General features: G+C 47.4%; 1 protein-coding gene across 1 annotated transcript; it reads right to left on the bottom strand.

Moving 5' to 3' along the window:
- Positions 1–5707: 5707 nt before the first annotated feature.
- On the bottom strand, positions 5708–10080 carry LOC125539911 (GTP cyclohydrolase I). Its single transcript, XM_048703446.2, has 2 exons — positions 9657–10080; positions 5708–7307 (listed from the first exon to the last, which is right to left on the bottom strand). Exons 1-2 carry the CDS (start codon positions 9880–9882, stop codon positions 6091–6093), a joined length of 1443 nt encoding a protein of 480 aa, XP_048559403.1. The 5' UTR covers positions 9883–10080; the 3' UTR covers positions 5708–6090.
- Between the last annotated feature and the right edge of the window lie 10507 nt (positions 10081–20587).

Below are 20587 nucleotides of genomic sequence, written 5' to 3'. Positions count from 1 at the left end.
TTATATCATGATAAATGTTTATTATTCATGCTAGAATTGTATTAACCGGAAACATGATACATGTGTGAATACATAGACAAAACAGAGTGTCACTAGTATGCCTCTACCTGATTAGCTCGTTGAATCAAAGATGGTTATGTTTCCTAACCATAGACAAAGATATCATTTGATTAACGGGGTCACATCATTAGGAGAATGATGTGATTAACCTGACCCATTCTGTTAGCTTAGCACTTGATCGTTTAGTTTGTTGCTATTGCTTTCTTCATGACTTATACATGTTCCTGTGACTATGAGATTGTGCAACTCCCGTTTACCGGAGGAACACTTTTTGTGCTACCAAACCTCACAACGTAACTGGGTGATTAAAAAGGTGCTCTACATGTGTCTCCAAAGGTACTTGTTGGGTTGGCGTATTTCAAGATTAGGATTTGTCACTCCGATTGTCGGAGAGGTATCTCTGGGCCCACTCGGTAATACACATCACTTAAGCCTTGCAAGCATTGTAACTAATGAGTTAGTTGCGGGATGATGTATTACGGAATGAGTAAAGAGACTTGCCGGTAATGAGATTGAACTAGGTATTGAGATACCGACGATCGAATCTCGGGCAAGTAACATGCCGAAGAAAAAGGGAACAATGTATGTTGTTATGCGGTTTGACCGATAAAGATCTTCGTAGAATATGTAGGAGCCAATATGAGCATCCAGGTTCCGCTATTGGTTATTGACCGGAGACGTGTCTCGGTCATCTCTACATAGTTCTCGAACCCGTAGGGTCCGCACGCTTAAAGTTCGATGATGGTTATATTATGAGTTTATGTGGTTTGATGTATGGAAGGTAGTTCAGAGTCCCGTATGTGATCACGGACATGACGATGAGTCTCGAAATGGTCGAGACATGAAGATTGATATATTGGACGACTATATTTAGACACCGGAATAGTTCTGGGGGTTATCGGATATATACCGGAGTACCAGGGGGTTATTGGGCCTCATGGGCCCAAAGTGGTGGAAGAGGAGAGGCGGCAAGAGGTGGCGCGCGGCCCCCCTTGCCCCAATCCGAATTGGGAAAGGGGAGGGGCGGCGGCCCCCCTTCTCCTTCCTTCTCTCCACCTCCTCCTTCCCCCTTCTCCTACTTGGAATAGGAAAGGGGGGCAAAACCTACTTGGAGTAGGATTGCCCCCCCCCTTGGGTGCGCCTCCTCCTCTTGGCCGGCCCCCTCCTCCTCCCCCTTTATATACGGAGGGGGGCACCCCATAGACACAACAATTGATCTCTTAGATCTTTTAGCCGTGTGCGGTGCCCCCCTCCACCATAATCCACCTCGGTCATATCGTAGTGGTGCTTAGGCGAATCCCTCCGTCGGTAGAACATCATCATCGTCACCACGCCGTCGTGCTGACGGAACTCTCCCTCAAAGCTCGGCTGGATCGGAGTTCGAGGGACGTGATCGAGTTGAACGTGTGTAGAACTCGGAGGTGCCGTGCGTTCGGTGCTTGATCGGTCGGATCGTGAAGACGTACGACTACATCAACCGCGTTGTGCTAACGCTTCCGCTTTCGGTCTACGAGGGTACGTGGACAACACTCTCCCCTCTCGTTGCTATGCATCACCATGATCATGTGTGTGTGTAGGAAATTTTTTGAAATTACTACGTTCCCCAACAAGAAAGGTGGGGCCGGCCCCCCTCCCAATTTGGATTGGGCTTGGGGGGCGCCCCCTCCTTTGCTTCTTTCCCATCTCTTCCACTAAGGCCCAATAAGCCCATATACCTCCCGGGGGGTTCCGATAACCTCACGGTGCTCCGGTATACTCCTGTTTTCACCCGGGACCATTCCGATGTCCAAACATAGGCTTCCAATATATCGATATTTACATCTAGACCATTTCGAGACTCATTGTCATGTCCGTGATCAAATCCGGGACTCCGAACTACCTTCAGTGCATCAAAACACATAAACTCGTAATATCGATCGTCACCGAACGTTAAGCGTGCGGACCCTACCGGTTTGAGAACTATGTGGACATGACCGAGACTTGTCTCCGTTCAATAACCAATAGCGGAACCTGGATGCTCATATTGGTTCCTACATATTCTACGAAGATCTTTATCGGTCAAACCGCATAACGGTATACGTTGTTCCCTTTGTCATCGGTATGTTACTTGCCCGAGATTCGATCGTCGGTATCTCAATACCTAGTTCAATCTCGTTACCGGCAAGTCTCTTTACTCGTTCCGTAATGCTACATCCCGTAACTAACTCATTAGTTACATTGCTTGCAAGGCTTATAGTGATGTACATTACCGAGAGGGCCCAGAGATACCTCTCCGACAATCGGAGTGACAAATCCTAATCTTGATCCATGCCAACTCAACAAACACCATCGGAGACACCTGTAGAGCACCTTTATAATCACACAGTTACGTTGTGACGTTTGGTAGCACACAAAGTGTTCCTCTAGTATTCGGGAGTTGCATGATCTCATAGTCATAGGAACATGTATAGTTATGGAGAAAGCAATAACAACAAACTAAACGATCATCGTGCTAAGCTAACGGATGGGTCAAGTCAATCACATCATTCTCTAATGATGTGATCCCATTAATCAAATGACAACTCATGTCTATGGTTAGGAAACATAACCATCATTGATTTAACGAGCTAGTCAAGTAGAGGCAAACTAGTGACACTCTATTTGTCTATGTATTCACACATGTAATAAGTTTCCGGTTAATACAATTCTAGCATGAATAATAAACATTTATATGATATAAGGAAATATAAATAACAACTTTATTATTGCCTCTAGGGCATATTTCCTTCAGAGGCTTGTGTGGCCCACAAGGCACCAGGGTGCGCCAGAGGCCCTAGCGCGCCCTGGTGGGTAGTGGGGCCCACGGGAGTCCTTTCCACCGCCTCTCAGCTCTATAAATACCCAAATATAACAGAAATCCTAGGGTAGTCCATGAAACATAATTCCAGCCGCCGCAAGTTCCAGGACCACGAGATCCAATTCCAGACTACGGGTCCGTAGGCAGTAGCTAGATGGCTTCTTCTCTCTTTTTGATTCTCAATACAATGCTCTCCTCGATGTTTTTGAAGATCTATTTGATGTAATGACTTTTTATGGTGTGTTTGTTGGGATCCCATAAATTGTGAGTTTATGATCAGATCTATCTATGAATATTATTTGAGTCTTCTTTGATCTCTTATATGCATGATTATTATAGCCTCGTATTTCTTCTTTGAAACTTTGGTTTGGTTTGGCCAACTATTGATTTTTCTTGCAATGGAAAGAGGTGCTTTGTGATGGGTTCGATCTTGCGGTGCTCAATCTCAGTGACAGAAGGAGAAGTGACACGCACGTATCGTTGCCATTAAGGATAAAAAGATGTGGTCTATTCCTACATGAATAGATCTTGTCTACATCATTTCATCGTTCTTATTGCATTACTCCGTTTCTCCACGAACTTAATACACTAGATGCATGTTGGATGGCGGTCGATGTGTGGAGTAAGTAGTAGATGCAGAATCGTTTCGGTCTATTAATCTTGGATGTGATGCCTGTATACATGATCATTGCCTTGGATAGAGCGTTGCTACACGTACGACAGTATTTGTATGATTTCTGTACGAAGTAGCAAGGCCACCGTTGATCAACGCTGGCTCAAGGTGGGTTCATGGTGGATTGCACTATCGTACCAAATCGGACCAATTTTCATTGTATGTGAGGCAATTCCGCCTTGGATATCGTCATAATTATTTGCTTTTCTATCAACTGCCCAACAATAATCTGTTTATCCACCGTATGCTCTTTTCTCGAGAAAAGCCACTAGTGAAATCTACGGCCCCCGGGTCTATTTTCTATCATATTGTTTTCAGGTCTATTATTCCAAAAAAATCAAAAATACCTTGCTGCACTTTTTCTATATTTATTTTATTTCGTGTTTTTGCTAGATCTATTTATCCAATCACATACAATTTAATCTATCTAAATACCGAGGATAGGTTGACAACCCCTCTAACATGTTGGGTTGCAAGTATTTGTTATTTGTGTACAGGTACTGTTTATATAGTGTGGCTTGGTTCTGCTACTGGATTGATAACCTTGGTTTCATAACTAAGGGAAATACTTATCATTGTTGTGTTGCATCATCCTCTCCTCTTCAAAAAAATACCAACGTAGATACAAGCAATCATGCATGCACAAATATTTTTGAGGGAGAGTTTAGATTGTGAATTTTTGTGTTCTTGGCCCCCACACTGACTCATATATTGTACTTGCCCCCTCCCCCCAAACAACTTTGGCAAGCTCCGCCACTGGATAACAAAACACACTTACAGAGATAACAGAGATTTATTCCTCCATATTGCCAACTGTGTGAAGGAACATGATCGATTCTTCCAACAGAGAAGGAATTGTACCGGAGATCTTGGTCACAACACTACCAGAAGGTGACTTCCACATTGCCCATGATGGCATATGGTATTCCTGCCGATTTGGTTGGTGATCATTTGGCAATGGGAGATCACTTTCTTCAAGTGTGTGAAGCAATTTGCAAAGGCGATTGTTGAAGTTTTTAGGCCACAATATTTGAGAGCACCCATTGCTCATGACAGTCAGCGGCTCTTGAAGATGAACAAAGCACATGAATTTCCAGGTATGCTTGGCTCGATTGATTGCATGCACTGAAAGTGGAAGAACTACCCTATGGCATAGCATGGTCAGTTCAATGGCCATGCGAAAGTTATCACCATCATTCTTGAAGCCGTGGCCGATCAGGAGTCATGGTTTTGCCATTACTATTTTGGGATGCCCGGATCTTCCAATAACATCAATGTGCTTCGCCGATCACCAATCTTTGCACGGTTAGTAGATGAGGAGGCACAACTAATTGAGGTTCAAGCAAACAGGCGCACATACAACATGGACTACTACGGAGCGGATGAGATTTACCCGAAATGGACAACATTTGTGAAGGCAATTTCAAGCCCCCAAGGTAAGAAAGAACTTCACTTTCATAATGCTCAAGCAGCTGCTAGAAAGGATGTGGAGAGGGCATTTGAGGTTTTTCAAGCCCAATTTGTTGTTGGGCGTAGACCGGCTAGGTTTCGAGATGAAGGAATACTTTGGTACATCATGACCGTCGCACTGATCTTGCACAACATGATTACTGAAAATGAGCGTGGCCAAAATTTAGATTACTCCTTCTACGAATTCATGAGAAATGTGGTCCATCCAATTAGAAGGGAAGACCGCATCCAACGCTTTCTTCAAGTTCACAAGATTTGAGATTGGGATACTCGCGAAGATCTTCAAAGAGATTTCATGGAATGGTAGACATGGAATGGGCAACCAAACTAGTTGTGCTTCATGTCACATATGATGAACTTTGTGTTATGTGTGATGAACAATTATGTTGAATTTAAGCTTGTCGATTGATGAACTATAAACAAGTACTATTTTTGTTTTGTTTGTTTCAGATTCATTTGACATGAGTTATAATTATCATATCATGATTTATTTCAAATATGTATGCAATTGTGAAAGCAAAAAAAAATACATCTCCACCTTTTTCATCACCTGTTGGAGATGCTCTTAAGATAGCAAAGCTATGGATGCAGACTTCCGCAAGAACAAGACGCTTGAGTACCTTGCTTTACTCTGCATCAAACCGAAAAGCGAACAGCCACGCAGGACGAACAGAAGCTGGAATGATACCAAAATTGCTAGTACATGAGACAACCACTTAAAACATTTATACTGTATTGCTCGGCACAGCCGCCGCACCTACAACGCTGGATAACTTTGACATGCCATTCAAACGAAAATGGTACAACACGGGAGAACCAAAACTTTTTGGTGCTTCTGGTTAATCTTCTTCAGACACAACATTCCACGTGACGAGGTCCTGGTCGCTCCCGCCTGCAATGGCTGGTAAAATGGCAACCATGCCATAGCTGCATGACAACTTCAAACCATATATATAGTCGTCGCAGTGCCTGCCTTGCTGAAATGATGACCGAGGATTAGAATCATTGTATCTTTTGGCTGAGATTCTATCAGTATATGATCTGAAGCCACTCATACTTCCTGATTAGCAGTATCTAAGATGTTCTGTAAAAAGGATGCCTTGGCAGAAAAATCGGTCGAAAACTGACCCAAAACTGCAACTGTTGCTGTACTACTTCTGATTTTCTCTATCCCCCTTGATATCATGCAGATATGGTTTGCTTCTACAACAACTATGGCTCCACGATGTGAGACTGAATAAACTGCTTCAGCTATCTGTCTTGTCATCCTTTCCTGGACCTGAAGCTTGCACCCATAGAAATGAACCAGAGCCTGAAAATGTGAGCGGTTGATCCCTTCACCATCTCCACTGCCAAAGTAACCAATGTGCACTACTCCGTAGAACGGCAGGAGGTGGTGCTCACACTGGGCGCAAAATGGCAAATGCAGCTCAGAACTAATTGCTCGATGATCAGTAGCATCTTCGCCTGGTCTCTCATATACACTTGCACTGTTAAGTGTAAAACCATTCAGCTTCACATCAAGATTGCATGCTCTGAACCTCATCAGCCATTGCACGTAACGCTGAGGACTGCCTAGAAGTTCTTTCCTGAGGGGGTCCTCACCAAGAGACAAGAGCATTGAGCTGACAGCAGAAACCATATTAGATGGAATGGATGCAGATTTTGCTGAGCTAGCACCATTAGTTGTAATCCTCTTTGCGTGCCCATTGCAAAGCGGAACCTCATGAGGCCTTAAGGGGCACCAAGTTAAAGAAGCAGAATGGCTGTCCATCTCCATGTCTATGCCTCTAAGCTTAAGAAGAGCCAAAAAATCATTCCAGAAGGAGCTGTTCTCACCCTCAAAAACTCCCGAGCGAGATGAATGTGAAGTTCTAATCAAAGCTCGCGAATTTTTGCATTTAAAGTTCTCCGGCAACGGTATGTGCCAGCACTGCATAGCAACAGCAACACCAGCAGGTTGTATGCTAGCATGCAATGCACCACAAACTTCATTAGCTAATCTCTGAGGGTTTTGAAATCTCTTGGCAAAGACGTCAGCTACTCTTGAAAGCTTGCTTAACCCAACAACCCTTCCACCGGAGGGCACATATCCAACATGGCATTGTATGCTGAACGGAAGTAAGCAAGACTCACAGTATGAATAAAGATCGATATCACGAACAACAACTTGCCCTCCAGTTCCTCCAGCAGAACCAGTCCTTTTGTCAACACCAACCTCAGGAAACAGAGCACCCTGCACAATGTCTTTTACTTTCTGTCTGTAACCTGCAAGAGTGGTTTTAGCATTTAGGTATGCATCAAACAAGGCTCAAGAAGCAAGTATGTCACGTGTTAAAAAAACTTTCATACGAAAAGCAACAACCTTAAACATCACTTAAAAATAGACATTGCACAATAAGGCTTAATTTGAACAGACTGGGGTGGACACGGACCCCAGCCCATCCTCTTGGAGTTCAGTTCAAATACTACGTGTATGGGCCCGGCTGCTGGACCATACAAATAAGGCCCAAAGAAAAATATATAAACATAGATATACGTCAGCCATGGGGCAACAGCTTAATACCATGACGAGTTTATAAATGCAAAAGAATCTACAACAGAGCCTACCAGCAATAGTACCAGAAAACCGCTCACATATGAGCATCAAAAGATAAAAGTTCCCACGCAGGGGGGAGGGTAGAGCTAGAAAAATAAATAAGAGTCTCTTGATTAACATAGGTGGTTCAGTGCGGTATAAAAGAAGCACACAATCTTGAAAGTAAATAAATACAGAAGATAGATTGCTAACAGATATTTCTAAGAGTCTCTTGATTTTTCATCTATAGCCAGAGTCGTTAAGGAATTGGTTGCTCATGGACTTTATCTAGATTACCAAACACTCATTAACTAATTTTTTGTCATTTCTCCACTAGCATGCAGTCTTCCGAGAAATGTTGAAAGCAAACGAAGATTATTATTCCTGAAGTTCTATAAATTTCTGGTGATAGCCAGAGAGTTAAAGAAACATGGTGAGATTATCATTTCCAAATTCCCCAAAGACTCATGAACTGCTAAATTATTGAAAAGGGGAGCTTAAAACATATGTATGAACCACGCTTGAAGGATACCTTAACTGACAGCTGGTCACAAAAAGACACTACTTGGAACTCCGTTAACTAGGAAATAATTCAAGTAAGCCTGCCTCTTTAAGAAGAAAATTGTCTTATTTTCACCATGGGTATAACCACGTTTGAAGGATACATTAACTGACAGCTGGTCACAAAAAGACACTACTTGGAACTCTGTTAACTAGGAAATAATTCAAGTAAGCCTGCCTCTTTAAGAAGAAAATTGTCTTATGATCACCATGGGTATGCGACAATCCAGCAGAGAATATCTCGACATTATTCAACTATCTATTTTGGTAAATGAACCAATGCCCATCTTACTTCTATGTCAATAACTGGTACGAGGAGTGTGTAGGAGAACCGCAGCTTGTTACAAGACTATGCAGATATCCTCCAAACAGTCCAATAAATGGCCAGCCTCACTATTTAGTAGTATCGTACTAAACAAACCCCATAACTGTTACCTATGGAACGGTTCACTTTGGAATTTGAATTTCCAAGTGTTTGCGTCCTAAGACATAATGTTTAGTATGCAACTATCCAGGGGACAATATCCAAACATTATTCAAGTTTTCATTTTGGTAAATAAATCATTGGCCTAAGTTGATAATTATTAATTAGTGTTGTACGAGTTTGTGGGAACGGCACAGCTTGTGATGAGACTATGCAGTAAGCACATATAATCCAATAAATGATGAGCGACTATTTAGTATCGTATAAGACAAATGCTAGACACCGACATTAGAAATCTTAATTAATAATTACACAAGATTCCTCAGGAAATTCTTAATTCCACAAATGCCGTGTGCTGCGTGTTGACCATCAAGGACAAAGTGGTATCTTAACTAAACGACAACAACAACGATTAACTGTATAATTTAAACTTCCCGCTGTTTGCATCAGAGCTCCCAACTGTTGTCCACTGAGACAACTTCACCGCCTTTTATAGTCATACTGCCAAGTCGCAATTAAAGTGTCAAGTTCACACTTCCAAGAGATATTGCGGTCATCACAATCCAAGCCATCAAGCCCATTTTGTACAGTCCTGCTGCGTGGTTTGGTTAATGAACGCTACACCCACATCAGAGCCTGATAGGTGACAATCACCAAATTTTAAAGCATGGGCCACCAACAGAAAGCAGTAATGATCACTCTACCAGCGGAGGAACACTACAGCAGCAATGATCACTCTACCAACACTATAGCAGCAACGATCACGACTGATGAACAAACCACTCACAGCAAACTACCGCCCTAAATTAAACCTCAGGCGAAGTGGTGAGTCAGACTGACGAAATGGAATATTCGGGGAACAAATTCCTGGACGACCCAAACCCCTCGCTCTGAGATCCGAGTTAACACTCTCAAATTCCTCACGGCGTCGCTCTGGAGCGCAGTTGATCACGAATCAAGGATCGACAAAGGGGACGAACGCTAGTATGCGCGATATGCCACGAACGGATCCACGGGATAAGGGTAAGGTGGCGGGGAAGGGTGGACGCCATACCTCGGGTGCCGTCGCGGAAGGCCTTGGCGACGCGCTTGGGCGTCCTGCGCAGCCCCTCCCGGCGGTCGTCCTCGCCGAGCCCCGCCAGCAGCGCGCGCACCGCCGGCTCCATGGCGTCCCCCGGCGCCTCCCCGCCGCCGAGCTCCGCCAGGAGATCCTCCTCCCCCTCCTCCTCCTCGTCGCCGCACCCGCAGGCGGCGAGGTGCGCCTCCTCGAGCGCTCCCATGGCGGCGGCAGAGGGTGTCCGCCCCGCCCGCCGGGTAGCAGCGGCTATTATTAGCGGTGGGGGAGTAGACTCGTGGAGAACGGAGGGGAGTGGATGTGCGCCGCGCGCCCCGAGATGTGCCGTGTGTGGATCGGGCGCCGCCGCCCCGGAGCCTTGGATTTCCCCCCCTCTCCTCTCCTTTTCGCCCACAAACGGGCCGGCGTCGCCGGGAATATATAGGTGCGACGGGCCCGCCTGCCGCCGCTGGGGCCAGCCTGTCGGCGGGGCAGCGGTGGGAAAGGTGCGGCTCCAGATGGGGTTGGTCCGAGGGCGACGGTTGGTGCGGGTACAGATGCGAGACGGGTGGGTTGGTGGGTGGAGCACTGTGCTGTACGCGTCGGTGGCCGTCGGATGCGGGGACGTACGGGCCGGATCGGCCGAGGAGAGAAGGGTGTGCTCGTCGTCTGACCGCGACAGCGGATCTAGGAATTTCGGGTGCACGGTGAGGGAGGGGAGGGGAGAGTGGACTGGTGTTGGATCGTGCTTTCTATCGACACGCACTTCAATAAAAGAGGATGGATCGTGTACTCTGTTGGAAAAGGCAATGCTTAGGAGACGCTTAGATACGCCTAAGCGTTAGGCAATGGTCAAACACCTCGCTTAAGGCATAAATGAAGGTCTAGGCAGGGTAAGCAAGGAATTACCTATCGAAGTAAGAAATCATTTCACATACTGCACTGATGTGTCAAATGGGTCATATTTCAATGGTAGTAGACGATAATTAACTTATTTATATGTCCTAAACTAATATCAACATTCATATAATAATTACAAATACACTACGATCTTATTTAAAAGAAAAACAAATACACTACGAATAAAAACTATATTATCGCTAAGGTCACGCCTAGGGCGCTTAGGCACCGCCTAGGCGTTCCAACCTTGATCGTGTATACTAGTACGTGTGGGTATCCTTCGCCGTGATTTTTTTCTTCTTAGAAGGACACTTTCTGTTAAGGTGTTTAGTTTGAGGCATGAGGTACTTCCTTTATAAATTTTTTAAAAAGTTCTTTTTACAGTTAAGAAAACTTTTTTAGAGTCCATGACTGTCGGAGTAATTGGACACAGATACCTCGAAGACGGCGAGACAATAAATCAAGGCACTGGGGCTAACAAAGCCCCTCAGTCCGACTGCCCAGCCGCTCCTGTCGGCTCCCCGTCCGACTGTTCTGCCCGGCCGGCTGCCGACTGCCGGCTGCCGACTACGTCAACCAGCCGACTGCACCAACCAGCCAGCTGCCGACTGCAGCCCGACCCGACACCGACAAGACTCCGACGGGACAGCCATACCGCGGACGACACAACTGTACCGCAACGTCATCATTTACATAGTACCTGTCCCCTTGGCACTATTTTATAAAGTGCCCAGGGGACAAGCATGACATGCACCATGCCCCATACATGACTTAGCTTATAAGCTATCCAAGGTAGCTTACAACCAACGCCATGTTCCATGCCCACTACACATTATATATAGCTAGCTCCATCCATCCATCCATCCATCAGGAGAAGACACACACATGGACTCACACCCTCACGCATGCATACTAGCTAGCAAGATAGCTAGCTAACACACACATGCCATTCGGCCACTGGAGCTTGCATGCTCATCCGGCCATCCACATATATACGAGGCCAGATGCCTGCGGCACTAACTTCAGATACAACTCCAGGAGCACTTTGTGCTGCCTGATGTACACCTCAAATATATACTCAGACATGCAGGAGTAGGGGTGTTATCTCTCCGGAGAGCTCCGAACCTGGGTAAACTAGCGCGTGCTACTCGCATACCCGTCCCTGGATATTCCGGCAGCAGTCTTGCCCTCACACGAAGCCATCTTGTGGCATATGTCGTCTTGCACCCCCCGTGAGAATACCACGACATTTGACGCCCACCGTGGGGCGGTACTATGCTACCGCGCTGCTACTGGTTTCGTAGTTCGGGCGGGACCATCTTCTTCATTATCCGCGGCGTCGCGCCATCCCTCCGGTAGCGCTCGAGGGCTCGACTTCAACCTGCCCCGGAGCGGCCGCGCGGGACGGCGTGTCCTCATCGTCGGCCTCGCCGCCTTCGTCACCACCATCGCAACGCCGGCCGGCCGTCCGCGCGCGCCGCTCGCGGGGCCTCGTTTCGGTCGGCCGTGGCTATCCACGCGTTGCTCGTGTCGGCTCCCCTCCGCGCTACGCCTTGCTCTGGCTGGAACGCGCATTGGCTCCTCCACATGCCATCTTTGCGAGCTAGCTAGATGCAAGTCAAAGTATGGTCAAACCATAGCCATGAATGCCTCGTCCACTCTATTAAAAAACTTGTCAGATGCAAGTCGGGCATTGCCCCGTACATTAGCCATACTCTGCCTCGCTCCTTTCCACCACGGCCATCCGGCGTACGCCCGCCTCCGCACGCTGCTCCGGGCGCTGTTTCAGCCCTGCTGCTCCCTTCCCGCGGCATCGCTGCAGCCCCCTGCGCGCTGGGCCGCTGCTCCGTGCTGCTTCAGCTCCGCTGCTCCCCTGCCCAAGCCTGGAGGTCTACATCGCCCGCTGGGAGCTGGCCGGTTCCTCCGCCTCGCGCCTCCCAGCCGGCGTCCGCCTCCTACTCCGTTGTCCGCCACTCACGCACGCGCGCGCATGCTCGCGGACGAGGCTCCGCCCCTCTGGCTCTCCTCCGCGCTCGTGAGCGTCTGGTCGCCTTGGACGGGATCCGCTCGCTCCGCCGGGCCGCCTCCCCGGGACCCCCGCGCGCGGCTCCGCCCTCCCGCGTGCCCCCGCGTGGACGACTCCGCCCGCACCGACTACGGCCGCGTCCCGGCCCGGCCACTCGGCTTCCGCCTGCCGTATGCGCTAGCTGCGGCCCTGTCCCGATCCGGCCTCGCTGCCGCTTCCCGCAGCCGGCTCCGCGCCCGCTCCTGCTGTCGGCTTCGCGGCAGCCCCACGCCGCCGCCCTGAGCTGGCCGGCCTCCGCGCGCCCTGGCCGGCTTCCGCGACAGCCCCTTCCGGCTCTGGCCCCCGCTCCACCTCCTCGACGCACCAGGCTCCGGCTTCTTCCCCGTGTCGGCTTCGCTCCGCCTCCCGGGTGCGCCTCGCGCCGACTCCGAACCCGGCCTACCGGCTATGCGGCCCGGCCGCCTGCTAGCTCCGTGCCGACTCCGAGCCCGGCCTGTGGGCTGCACGACCCGGCCGCCTGCTGGCTTCGCGCCGGCTTCTGCCCGCCGTGCCCGCCTGCGCCGGCTCCCGCGTGCTGGCTCCGCTCGCCGCCTTGCCTGGCCGGCTCCGCCTCCCTCCGCGGGGCGCCGCTCCGCTGCGCGCCATGCCCAGCTCCTGCCGGTTGCGTCTGTGCACTCTATTGCCGGCTGCGGAGGCGGAAATAAAAAAATAGAAGTGGGCTTCCGAAAAAGGAAGCAGAAGAAGAAGTGTCTGTCCGGCTGTACGGGCAGACAACAAGAAGAAGACAAAGTAGTCGCTGGGAGATCCGGCCCGACTGCTCAGCAGTCGGCCCGAATCTTGGGGGCTACACCCAGCAGGTGCGCCGACGCGCCCCCGCGAATAAGAAGACAAAGTAGTCGCCGGGAGATCCGGCCCGACTGCTCAGCAGTCGTCCCGAATCTCGAGAGCTACACCCAGCGGGTGCACTGACGCGCCCCCGCGAAGATTGTAGACAAGAGAAGAGTTTTTTCCGGCTTCCAGCAGCCGGCAGAAGAGAACAAGAAGAAAAAAGGTGCTGCAAGACGCCTCGCCGCCTGGCCAGTCGAGCCTGATCGGCCGGGACCCCGTCGGGCACCCGGAGGCTCAACCTCCGTCTCGACTACACGAAAATCAGTGTGAGCTCCTCACCCGCATATTTTTTGCACCGCAAGAGCACGGATAACCCTGAGCGATGCTCGGGGGCTATCTCCGCATTTTATTACAGTTGCATCACTGTTCGCCCTGGTGCCAGCCAGAGTTGGCCCGGGGGATGACCGCTTGGCCTAAGACGTTAGATCCCGCAGACGGTTTAATACCATGCGGGGTACCAAAGGCCCACTCTTAGTCACAGACCGCAGAGCGGCTGTCCGACTAGCAAGGGTGAGCGTTGGAGGCCACCCACGCGAAAAACGTCCGAGAAGAAAAACGGATCGGGCGATCCGGCCGTTTTCTTTACAAGTATCTAATCGATTGAATCTGCTCCCAGACTCTGAGTACTGTACACTCCACTTCGCGGCCCACTCTCAGCCACAGACCGCAGAGCGGCTGTCCGGCAAGCGAGAGCACAAGCCAAAAAGCGGAGGGAACATGAAAAAGATTGAAGGGGGTTCGGACGAAACCGAGTCGGCACCCTCCGCACAAAACTTGCAATGCTAAAAGCAAACATTTGATATATCTGCGTGGACTAACTTTGTCTTTTTTATGATCATTTTCCATGAACACTTGCCAAAAACCTCTGCCCAACTTTGTCAAGTTGCCCGGAGGCTTGGGGGCTACTGTCGGAGTAATTGGACACAGATACCCCGAAGACGGCGAGACAATAAATCAAGACACCGGGGCTAGCAAAGCCCCTCAGTCCGACTGCCCGGCCGCTCCTGTCGGCTCCCTGTCCGACTGCTCTGCCCGGCCGACTGCCGACTACGCCAACCAGCCGGCTGCCGACTGCGCCAACCAGCCGGCTGCCGACTGCAGCCCGACCCGACACCGACAAGACTCCGACGGGACGGCCATACAGCGGACGACACAGCTGTACCGCGACGCCATCATTTACAGTATACCTGTCCCCTTGGCACTGTTCTATAAAGTGTCCAGGGGACAAGCATGACATGCACCATGACCCATACATGGCTTGGCTTGTAAGCTACCCAAGGTAGCTTACAACCAACGCCATGTCCATGCTCACTACACACTATATATAGCTAGCTCCATCCATCCATCCATCAGGAGAAGACACACACATGGACTCACACCCTCACGCATTCATACTAGCTAGCAAGATAGCTAGCTAGCACACACACATGCCATTCGGCCACTGGAGCTTGCATGATCATCCGGCCATCCACATATATACGAGGCCAGATGCCTACGGCACTGACCTCAGATACAGCTCCAGGAGCACTTTGTACTGCCTGATGTACACCCTAGATATATACTCAGACATGCAGGAGTAGGGGTGTTATCTCTCCGGAGAGCCCCGAACCTGAGTAAACTAGCGTGTGCTACTCGCATACCCGTCCCTGGATATTCCGGCAGCAGTCTTGCCCTCACACGAAGTCACCTTGTGACATATGTCGTCTTGCACCCCCCATGAGAATACCACGACAATGACAATGTCGAAAAACGTCTTATATTAAGTTATAGAGAAAGTAGAACATTATAGGTCAGTTCGGCATTGGCATCGCTCTGGTCCAGTGTTTGGTTTGTGTGAATGAGCCGGACGTACCGCTCTCCCTATGTGCCCAACAAATTGATTCCTTCAAATCGGTTGAACCATGCAACAAATGTGATCAGATGGCTTGGGACAAAGACATTATTGTCGTGTTTGTTTGCGTGTAGACTCTCAGAGGCTCTAGGTCATGTTCTGCAACCTGTTTGGCTGCCCACAAAGTCCTGAGCTACATGAGTGCACCAATATCCCCTTTTAGTGTTTGGTTGTGTTTGGTTGCTTGCGCACTGATAGCTACTCTCACCTCTTTTGTGCACATGATGAACTTACCTCAGATCATGTCGAAGTATTTTCCGGCTCTAGACAAAGGATTAGATCAGATGGACACATGGAAGGATTTACGCAGGTTTAGCCCCTCATGGACTCAAGGGATCGGGCAATAGCTCTAAGGTTTTGTATATTCACAACTAGTCTAGCCCCGACTTATATGGGTGGGTCTAGGTTTACGTGATCCTAGTCACTTTGGAGGTGTCCTCCTAGACGCCGGTCATCTTGATGTGTACTCCAAGTCTTCCAGGTCCACTTTGTCATAGGGGCATTGTCCGGGTTAATCGACCCAATGCATAATTGACCTAGGGGCCCAGCCTAGCCTACTTGAGTTGACTTCGAGTAAGGCGAGGCGTAACACTATCACACCACCACACCTGGAAGAAACTTCAAAGGATTGACCGCGTGCGGTGAATTTGATGAAATTCATCAAAAAAATCCAAACTTGAACACAAAATTAAGGAATATATAGATTTATTTATCTAGGACTGTCAAAACGAAAAACTTATAACACGAAATTTGTGCGAAACAACGAGATTTAGCTACTAAAAGGAAATTGCAAATGGTCGACCGTGTGAAACAAATTTGAAAAAAAAGTCTAAAAATGCTTCAAACATAAACACAAAAGATTTACAGTCAATGAAATTAGGAACCAATCACGAGAGTGGAATCACAACAACGATATGCATTTTTTATGTAAAGTTTATCTCGAATTGAAGCACCATCTGTGTAGTTTAGAAGTGGTTAGGCAAAGGAGTTTAAGCAAGGTGAGGAGAAACACGCCATCCAAAAGGCTACTTACCTAGTGGCACAGGGCACCAGGTACAAACGTGATGTCTTTTTGCACTTGTTGGAGCTTGACTCGCTAGAAACAATCGATTTGGCCGTTCCTCTAGACCAAGGCTTTGGTCTGCTTTGAGCCTTTGAGATTTGTGCGATGCAGTCACAATCAAACACTCCAGTAAATCAAACAACCCATATTTTGACCCCCTAGATCCTACACGGGTGTTTAGTGGGCAACCAAACAAGCATATGTTCTTCAGAGATTACCCTCTCCAACACAGGCTGACAAAAACTTTTAAGGCAATTTTATTAAAGATTAATTACATAGGGAAACCGGCATGTATTGAGCTGGGTCTTGAGGATGCTTGATTTTAGGGATCCAGACAAGGGCAGTATTCTCTAATACTCCCTCCGTCCAAAAATATTTGTCATCAAAATAAACAAAAAAAATGTATCTAGACGTATATTAATTCTAGATACATCATTTTTATCCATTTTGATGACAAGTATTTTCGGACGGATGGAGTATTAAAGGTGAGTTGGTAGGTTTGCCTCACCTTCTTCTCCGAGTTTTTTCTCCCCACAACCCTTTCTACCCTTTGGTTTCCTGATATTTTTTATAATCTCAACCGATGTCATGCAAAATAAAAACCAATGTAAATAAAGTAACTTGGAATAATCTAAATCAAATCAGTAATTTCCCAAAACCACGTACATTAACTCAATCAAATCAAATCAAATCCTAATAAAATCTCAACTAAATCTAAAATTTCCTTGCCTTCCCCTGTTTATGCCCAAAATCAAATTAAACCTTGACAAAACTTAATTGAATCAAAACTTTCCTTGCCTTCTCATACTCATGCTCAAATCAAATAAAATCTTACCAAAATGTAAATATGGTGGTCATCAGACAAAATTAATGTTAAACCAGTAGAATAGGTATGGGCCGTTACAAGGCACGCGCAATTAGCTAGCACCCCCTCCGTCCGAAAATACTTGTCCTACAAATGGATAAAATGAATGTATTTGTAACTAAAATAAGTTCAGATACAACCATTCCAAGGACAAGTATTTCCGGACGGAGGGAGTACTTGCGTGCATGGGTTCAGGACATCCGTGATGCCGTCGGCCCTATGCCCTTCATGGCGTTGGGCCAGCTCAGGCGTGTATACCGCCAAATCATGCTACGATCAACTCTTCATTGGTTCTATCCCAGACCCACATTGGCATCTCACCTAGACTTGGTTCCGGCTTCAGATCAATGTATTCCTCTGGCTTACCCTTCATGAACGATGTCGGATTGTCGATAGGCTCGCGCGTCCTCGCCTTCCCCACAAGCCTTCTTGCCTCCTTTGCGACCAGGCTTCAAGGTGCATGCCTCACCTGCTTGGCGGATGTTCGTTCTCGCGCCAAGCATGGCACGAGATTCTCTCCTAGTGTAGGACTCCTAACGCGCCCCAACCGCCGACGACCCATTCCTGGACTGGTGGTCAAACTGCCGAAGCTTCGTCCCTCCTTCCATGCATAAGGGCCTGGATTCCCTCGTCTCATTGACTGCTTGGGAGCTTTGCAAGCACCACAGTGGTGGTACTTTCGACGGCCTCCGACCTGTTGGGAATAAGCCGTGACGGAGCACGGTGCGACCGGCGTCGGTGCGTCAGGTCGGGTCCATAGAGGTGCGACCGGCGTCGGTGCGTCAGGTCGGGTCCGTAGAGGTGCGATCGGCGTCGGTGCGTCAGGTCGGGTCCGCGGGCTGGGTCACGGCCGTGCGTGTACGTGTGTGTGCGTGTGTGGCGTGCGCATGTGCGTGTGGCATAGTGGCCACGATAGACAGGCTGGGTCGTGACGATTTGTTGGAGTAGTCGTGCAGTGCGCGTCGTGAGCAAGCGTGGGCATGTAGATCGTGCATACGGCTGAGTAGGAGGGGTGTGCAGCGCTCTGTGCGTGAGTGAGCCTGGGATTTAAACCGGAAAAAGTCCATTTTAAACCATGAATTCGTATGGGTTCGGCGAAACGAACTCCCAAATCAAAATCCCAGTCGATTGCACCCTCAACTATGCAATCCCGGTCTAAATCAAATCTTCGGGTCGTTTGGATGGCCGGGAATGGGACATTTCGCAGAGGGCGCACACCAGCTCGCTGCTGGGCCGGCCCGCTTTAGTTTTTTTCCGTTAAGAAACAACAATTCGCAAAGGGCGCTACACCCTGCTCTCTGCTGGGCCGGCTCGCATAATTTTTTTTGTTAAAAAACAAAAACATAAGCGCCTGGTCTGGCTCGAAAACAAAAAATGTTCACAAATTTTGAATAAAAGGTTCATGGATTTAGAAAAGGTTCAATAATTTTGCAAATAAGTTCACGGATTTTCAAAAGAAAAGTCCACGGATTTGGGAAAATTTCATATATTTTGAAAAAGAAACTGTAAAATTGAAAAAGAGTTTGTGGATCTTTTTCTTTATTATTTCTTTTCTATCTTTTTTTTTCTTTTTTCATGTATACATACAAAGTTCATTGCGTATATTAAGGAAATCTTCACGGTAATTTCCAAAAATTTCACTCATTTATAAAAATGTTCATCTTGTATTTGAAATTTGTTCCGTGTACATCACAAAATTGTTGAATATTCAATCGGAAATTGTTCAACATATATTACAAAAAATTTCATCTATTCATATTTTATTCAATAGTGCTTTCACATATTTGCCGCGAGTTTGAATCATCTTCAACGGACCTTTTTCAGTTTTCCTTGAATTCGTGAAGTTGCATATTTTCAAAAAATAGGCGTACAAATAAGAACCACGTGAACCAGATTTTGAAAAGAATATAAAGTTTTTCATGAACCAGATTATAAAATTGTTCAGAATGTTTTTTTTCATCTTTGAATTTTTTTTAAAGAAATGTTTGCGATTTTAAAAATTAGTCCCGTTTCAAAAATTCCTTACAAATTTTAAAAATGTTTGTGCGTTCTAATATTTTTCTGGAGTTTCAAAAAATATTCCTATATTTAATAAAATTCTAAAAATGACCGTGTTTTCAATAAAAAATCAGGAGTTTGGAAAATGTTTCCGTTTCAAAATTGTTTGTGAATTTTAAAAACTTTCATGTTTTCAATTTTTTTCTGGAGTTGTATAAAATGTGCATGTTCCAAAAGTTTGCTTGAATTTTCCAAATTTAGTTTCGTAAATTTGTTCACAAATTTGAAAGGTGGTCGCTTTTCATAAACGCTAAAAAAATAGCGGTCAAAATTTTAAAAATATTCGAATCTGGTATTGATTCTTATTGCTTTGTGTTGCTATATGAGCAGATTTGGTCGCTAGCTCTAGTTGTTGTACCAGCGCATTTGTTGTTGCAGACCCTCGGTTCGAAACTTGTCAAGTGCATATTTTTTAGTGTTTTCCGCCTATACGTGCGAGAGAAAAATAAAGACACATTTTTTAGCTTCAAAACTTGCCAAGTGCGTATTTTTTTTAGCGTTTTCTGCCTATACGTGCGAGAGAAAAATAAAGACACATTTTTTAGCAAATAAAAAAACAAAATGGGCTGGCCCAGCGCGGAGGACGGGTGCACACGCCGTGGTCAACATGCCGTTCCTTGGCCCATCAGCTAGACAAATCCCGGTTGACTTTTGCCAGGGTTTGATTTTTACCGGGATTGCAAAGTTCAGAGTGCAATCGACCGGGATTTCAACTTGGGTTTTATTCCGCCCGACCTCTGTGAGTTAAAGGTTTAAAATTGACCTTTTCGGATTTAAACCCCCCTTACTGCAACCTGTTGTGTGGGCAAGTGCTAGCCAGTTTGAGATTAAGGAAAAGGATGTACGTGCGGGCCGAAAAAAACTGTGCGTCTTCTACCTCCATGAGAGAGAGAGAGAGAGAGAGAGAGAGAGAGAGAGAGAGAGAGAGCTGCCCAACATGACCTTCTCTCGGCCGCAACACCGAACCATCCGCGAGGAAGCGAGGCTATGGGCGAGAGCGGGCACCGCTGGTCTCCATCGAATCATTCAGGCTACCCACCAGCGTGTGAGTTGTGTGGGCTGAGCATCTCACTTCCCTGTTTTGCTCTGGGTGTTCATTTCCGCCGCTTTCGTGTACGTGATCTCGTGCAACGCCTAAAACCCTTGCCATTTTATTCTCTCTATATGTCAAAGAAAAATACACAAGCTTTTCGTGTTCGCGAAAATGCCAGTACTCTCATATTATCTCTGTAGGCCCAGC

Source organism: Triticum urartu, chromosome 2A, assembly GCF_056163025.1.
Source record: "Triticum urartu cultivar PI428250 chromosome 2A, HENAU_Tu73, whole genome shotgun sequence".
Taxonomy (NCBI): Eukaryota; Viridiplantae; Streptophyta; class Magnoliopsida; order Poales; family Poaceae; genus Triticum; species Triticum urartu.
Note: the sequence above shows the minus strand (reverse complement) of the source record. Positions and strands in the feature narration are given on the sequence as shown.

Excerpts from the sequence above, each read along its gene's own strand:
- LOC125539911 (XM_048703446.2), bottom strand. The coding sequence starts at position 9,882 with ATGGGAGCGCTCGAGGAGGCGCACCTCGCCGCCTGCGGGTGCGGCGAC. Across the intron at positions 7,308-9,656 it reads CTTCCGCGACGGCACCCGAG|GTTACAGACAGAAAGTAAAA; the intron begins GTATGGCGTCCA and ends CCACTCTTGCAG.